Consider the following 6,182-nt stretch of genomic DNA (forward strand, 5'->3'; position numbering starts at 1 on the left):
CCCACAATTCTAAGGCTACAACAGTGTATTTGACAACCATCTACTCCCATTCAGCTTCAGCATTCATCCAGCCTTCGACTCCTGACCACACAAATACACAGGAAGAAAAGTACTGGCACACAACTTGGGTTCATATGTTCTTATTTGCTCTAGGCTTGCTCAATCTCTACCTCTCTTCAGGCTTCCCAAGCTTATTGGGAAAAGGAAAAAGCAATATGATCCACAGGGAACTGACAGGAAAAGAAATCCTATTCCTGTTGTCTTGGCTTGGAACATGCAGAAAAATCAAAAGCTCAATACAGATGACAGTTACCAACTCCTGTGACTTGTGGGGTGACAGCAAGGCTCTAAAGCAAGGTTACTTGGGATAGTTCATGGCTATATTTTCAATTCTTAAACACAGCTACAGCTGTCCAAGCATTGCTAGAGCAGCAGCAATGTCAATCACTGACAGGAATCTGCTTAGGAAATGGGACAGATGCTGCAAACAATCTTCAATGCTATTTTTAGTCATGACACTKTTAGTCCAGATGTGCAAAACTAAATAACCCCTCAGAGTTTTTGTTAACAGCCCACTTACCTCACGAATGGCCAATCTGTCACTCAGCTCCTCAGCCTTGGCAATGTCACCTTCAGCCACACACTTCTCTATGCTCAGTTCAAGGCCAGACTAGGGAAAAAAAAAAGGCAAATACCTTTAGAACAAAAAGAAAATATTTAAAGGGAGTACCTCCTTTCTAAAAATATTTCTTTCATAAATTCTTTAAGACACTGCATAAACCTGTAATTTCTGTGTACCACAAATCACTCTGTCTGTGTTTTGTAATGGACAGTATAATTAAGAATTCACTGAGAGGCCGCCTGAGCACAAATCATTGCATTAGTTCCACCTTATGTGCAGGATAATACTATAGGTTAAAAAAATTACACGGGCTAGTTTATGCCTGTCACAATAAAATTTCATCTGAAGATCTGGCTTATCTCTTCCATCCCTGGAGGTTCCTAAACAAAATGTGAAATATATGTGTCAGGTAACATGAAGAATGGCAATTACCACTGTAYCGTTACAGTTCTAAGATCTTATCTTTATCCAAAAAACAGAGTTCTGGCACAAAGCCACTCTACTGTGCTAATAAATTAAAAAATCTAGCAGCCCTATAGAAAACAATGGAAAAGCTTCAGGATTTAAAGGATGTTTTCTTATTTCCAAAGGTAAACACAACTTGTTTAATGGCAACACTGACAAATAATGTAACAGTAAAAAGTAAGTATTTCCTGGAAATTATAGTTGGAAACTTCAGATGGAATACAGAAGGGTAGCACAGCAGCAGGCACTGACTTCACAATTTCACAAAAAAACTCATTCTCATAACAAAAGACAATTTACAGCCTCACTGGTTTTAAATATTAGTGAAGCTAAAGAAAACACATTTGACAGTTSCATAACATACTTTTATTTTAAGAGATCAAACTGAAAAAGCTAATGGAATTCTTGAGAAACAGCGATCTGCAAATACTGCACTTGAATTATTTCAGGTGGTAGATGAAAAAAGCCACACAATTGGAAGTTGCAGTGATAGCAAATTCTGTTAAGATGTTTTTTTCTGAAAATAATGAGACGTATCTTCCACTAGTGATAAAATCCCTGAAAYTACAAGGAAACCATGTGCAATTTAACACTTTCAACATCATTCCAGATCTATCCTGGGCAGTTCAATGACAACTAAATAGTCACAAAAAGTAAGAAGCAAACAAATCCTCGTGACCTGCATGTAGAAACTTACTTTAGGAAAATGAAAAATACAAAATTTATCATAAAGGAAGCTAACTGAACATTTMATGTCATAGAACTTACACTGAACTTTATCAGAAAAACTACATAACCAACACTATTACCAGAAAGTCACAATATAATGCAATTCTTAACTTATCCATCACATGTAACTRTTATTTCAGATATGACTAGTTACACAGTAATATTTATGAACAGAAAGTGYTATGAATCCAGTCAAAATGTATGATGGGCCTTGATTCTTGTAGCCACTGGTATGAACTGAAGTATTTACGTGACACGTTTTAAAATTAAAACACTATGAAACAAARGAAAAGGCACTGTCAAACAGCATATATGAAGTGCCCTGTCTCTCACAACAAGAGAAAACAAAATCAGACAGAAAACAAGCCTGGATATTGTCTTAAAAAGAAAGCACAGCAACCATTCAAGGACATTTATTGAAAAAGTTGATCCTTTGCTCTGAAATAGCTTCCGTTTTATTCCTGTCTCAGTTAAGGTCAAGTTCTTTTACTGCCAAACACAAGCTGACACTGCCTTTGTATTAACAGTCACCTTTTGTGGAGCCCTGCTGTCCACAGGTGATTCAAATCTATCATTGATTCCAAAGTATTGTGTAAGTTCTTTCCATTTGTCTTCATTTTCCAACTGTTGACTACTAAAAACAAACAAACAAGTCATTAATATAACCACTTCCTTTTCCACAAGTTATAATAATATCCTTTCCAATGCTAAAATAAACTCTTGTATTTGGCAGACATGGTCTTTTCACCCATTCAGTTTTTAATTAAAGTGAAATTAATTACTCCCTCCCCTCTGTAAGTGCAATTTCACAATCTTGAAAGCAAGCTGATAGAATCATAGAATCATTTAGGTTGAAAAAGCYCTTTAAGATTGAATTCAACCACAAACCTAATACTGCCAAGGAGCAGAAAGAAGGGAAGGAGCAGGCTGACAGGAGGTTGTATGAAGTTACATCCAAAACTAAGTAGGTAAAACATTAAGTCTATTATAAGTTACATTAAATATCATATTTGCGTTGATTTTAAAAATCAAGTAATAACASTCCATCAAGCAATCAGTGGTACAAGGTCAGCCTGAAAAACAGGCACTGAACAAATCTAAAAGATATTTTTACACAGTGCTCAAAGCTAGGCTTTGGCTATGAAYGTGGTCAAGCTTATTACAAGTTCTGCCTGCTACTAACAGACCTCAGGTAATCCCATTGACCTGGTTATACCTCTTAGCCACTTCATCGGTCTTTTTCTGTTTTGCTAAGGGGGGAAAAAAAAAAAGAAAAATCCAGCATTACACAGTAATACCCCACAGCATCCAATGAAGTTAACAGAGCCCTAATTGGTCACATTTCCTTTGAAAGATCAACACACTGGGATTTTTACCCAATGATCTTGTGAATTTAAACCACTGAGCCATAAGTAACTCCTACAATATCTGTGAAGTATTAACAGGAATATACGAAAGTAAGTTTTATAGAACTACTGAAATACATTAAACCATTATAAATCAGGATTAACTGAAAAGGTTCTGCTTTCTTTTTTAAAAACAGGACAAATATATTGCCTGAATTTTATGTAGCAACCTACAATCTCACTACAACTTCGTAAGTCCCACATACAAGTGGAAAAATAAAATCCTAGATAACAGCTAGAATACMTCTACTAAGGCATTCAATTCTTCATTTAAAAAAAAACCCGAAAGAAACAAAACAACACACCAAAAAAACCCCAAAAACCAAAAAACACCAACCCCACAAAGCAGCATGTCTTGATACTAATTYGATTTTTTAAAAAGTAAATTCTGTTAACTATAAAAAAATCACCTTTTCGGCGACGCTTTCTTTTTCGGCATCTGTTTTCCTCTTTTGCTTGCATCTTCATTTCACGGTGTTTCTTCTGAAGCTCCACAAATTTCTACAAGATTATGAAAAAGCAAGTCAGTATTTTTAATTTTCCCCCCCATTTTTAATACAAACAGAAATGCTGTCACAGTATCAAATTTATCCACGGTACCTTGTGTATAAATTTGAATTTATACATCAAGAACATCCAACTCTGATGGTGTTAAACTGGAATTGGTGCTAAACTTTCATCACCTCTCTCTGACTTGCTTCCTTCMCTACATCCCAGGACTGTTCAAATCTGACAGCTCTCTCACGGGATGTGACACAGACCACACTTTTGCTGGCTGTGCACTCCTGAGCTATTCCATGTCTTGTTATTGCCTTGCTGGTACTTTGCAATCCACAAATGAGTGACAGTATGGTCCTTGCACAGCAGGCTACCACAAGGACTGATGGATGAAAGAGAGCAACTATTTCTTGCCAATTCTTATTTGGAATCCAAAGCCTAAAGCCATAGATTGTTTTGTTAAGGGTTGTTTTTTTTCCCAGTCTTTACATGCAACTGCAAAATCAGGAGGTTATAAGGAACTCTTGAGTTTGAATGCCTGCAATTAACCCTGACAGCAAGCAGCAGGTCACTCCTCCAGTCTCCAGGTATGCAGCCCTCCTAAAGTGGCTGATACACTGAGCAGTAAATCCTAACTAATGCAGAAACCACCTACCAAACTGCTCAGAGCCCATAAACCACTGAAAACACAAGTTTTATGCAACTGTATAGTTATGACAACTCCTTGYTGTGCTTTCAGTAACCACCAAACTACCTAATMACTTCCTTYCTAAATCCCTGTTCACCTTGCTTGAAAYCATCTGAGGTGTACGTACTCAGATCATATTTTATCTCATTTCAGATTTGTATATTCAGAGTATCAGCCATTCAACTTTGAGTACACTGCATTATGGTCATTTGGAGACCTGTAATGATACATACATTCCAGATATTTACAGAAACTCCAGGAGGGCACATCTGAGATTCACTTTCTTCCTCTGTCACTGGTACCACAACAGGTCCACTACTGGCATTACTCTCCTCTCCAGTCCCCTGAACTCTCTCAGTATCTTCTTTTGCRTCTTGCTTTGAACTGGAATCAGGTGATTYGTCTCCATCATCAGAACTYAGATCAACATCACTTTCATTCAGTCCTGGAGGTAACAGCCCACTCCACATCTTGCAGGTTAAACAAGTCCAAACCACTTCAAGTCAGYGAGAAGACACCAGGTTACCCATCCCAACACAAAAACAACCTGCARAGGAGAGAAACAGAAACAACATATCACGAAATCAGAAATATTTTAGCTTCTCTTACATAACTATCATGACATGTTTTAGACAAGCATATTATAAAGCTTCTAATACTTACTATTTCAGAAACAAGCAGATTAYTTGAGTACACAGGCTGACACTATTGGCTCTTTTATCCCCCTCTTCCTYGTCCTTTAAAGCTGTGCCCCTATGCGTTTGCTTACAGCTTCTTTCAGGTTCGGAGCGACACTGCAGCAAACGTCTCCCGTGCCTCCACAGGGACAGCTCCCGGGACAGGCCAACCACCTCCCCTCGCCGCCGGGCGGGGACAGAGAAGAGACAGGCCGGGGTAGTGAGGAGGACCCGCTCCGGAGGCAGCGACGCGAAAAGAAACGCGGCTCCACGACGGCCTGAGGGAAGGCAGCCGGCACTCGCCATCCCCCCAGTCCCCGCAGGGCCAGCAGCACTGGCAATGCCCGCCGAGGCCCCGCACGGCCGGGAGCGCTGCCGGAGCCCCCTCAGAGCCCCCGCCCGGCCCCGCGCCCGCCGCCCCCGGCCGTGTTTACCTGGCCGCCATCTTGGCACCGCCGGAACACCCCGCGCGCCSATTGGGCGGGGCGGCGCAGCCAATCAGCGGGCGCGGCGGTTGCCATGGCAGCGGGGCGGGGCGGCCCCGGGCGGGGCGGGGAAACATGGCCGGGTTGGGTTGTGAGGGCAGTGAGGGCAGTGTGGGGTGAATCGCCGCGCTGGGTGTGTGCCGGGGGACTGAGGGGAACAACTGGTGCCCGCGGGGAGGTTATCAGCGTCCTTAAATCATTGAGGATGGAAAAGGCCTCCAAGATCACCGAGTCTAACTTATGACCCAGTCCTACTGTACCATGGCAGCGAGTGACACGTCCGTTCTTTCCTTGAACGCTCGCATGGACGGTGACTCCATCACCTCCCTAGACAGCTCATTCCAAAGTTTAAGCACCCTTTTAGTGAAGAAATTACTCCTAATATCCAGCCCAAATCTCGATGCAACATAAGGCCATTTCCTCTCATCCTGTCCCTTATTACCTGGGGACACAGCCGGACTCCCACCTGGCTGCACCCTCTTGTTGGGGAGTTGTGGAGAGCAAAAAGGTCCCCCCTGAGTTTCCTTTTCTCCCGACTCAAATCCCCCAGCTTGCTCAGCTGCTCCTTATCAGGCTTGTGCTCCTTCCAGAAGAAAGACAGGGATCAAGATG

At 41.4% G+C, this 6,182-nt stretch overlaps 1 protein-coding gene across 3 annotated transcripts; it reads right to left on the reverse strand.

Moving 5' to 3' along the window:
• Positions 1-388: 388 nt before the first annotated feature.
• Positions 389-5,568, reverse strand: FAM204A (family with sequence similarity 204 member A). Of its 3 annotated transcripts, none has more exons than XM_057381657.1 (6): positions 5,520-5,568; positions 4,642-4,955; positions 3,633-3,723; positions 3,033-3,066; positions 2,348-2,450; positions 389-670 (listed from the first exon to the last, which is right to left on the reverse strand). In XM_057381657.1, exons 2-6 carry the CDS (start codon positions 4,876-4,878, stop codon positions 404-406), a joined length of 732 nt encoding a protein of 243 aa, XP_057237640.1. In that variant the 5' UTR covers positions 4,879-4,955; positions 5,520-5,568; the 3' UTR covers positions 389-403. The 3 variants fall into 3 exon arrangements, with proteins under 3 accessions (XP_057237640.1, XP_057237641.1, XP_057237639.1); XM_057381658.1 differs by lacking the exon at positions 5,520-5,568 and adding an exon at positions 5,072-5,440 and having other exon boundaries at positions 2,348-2,447; XM_057381656.1 differs by lacking the exon at positions 5,520-5,568 and adding an exon at positions 5,072-5,439.
• Positions 5,569-6,182: the final 614 nt, after the last annotated feature.

The sequence above is a fragment of the Malurus melanocephalus genome, unplaced genomic scaffold (assembly GCF_030028575.1).
Source record: "Malurus melanocephalus ecotype Western Australia unplaced genomic scaffold, MMel_1.1 scaffold_519, whole genome shotgun sequence".
Classification (NCBI taxonomy): Eukaryota; Metazoa; Chordata; class Aves; order Passeriformes; family Maluridae; genus Malurus; species Malurus melanocephalus.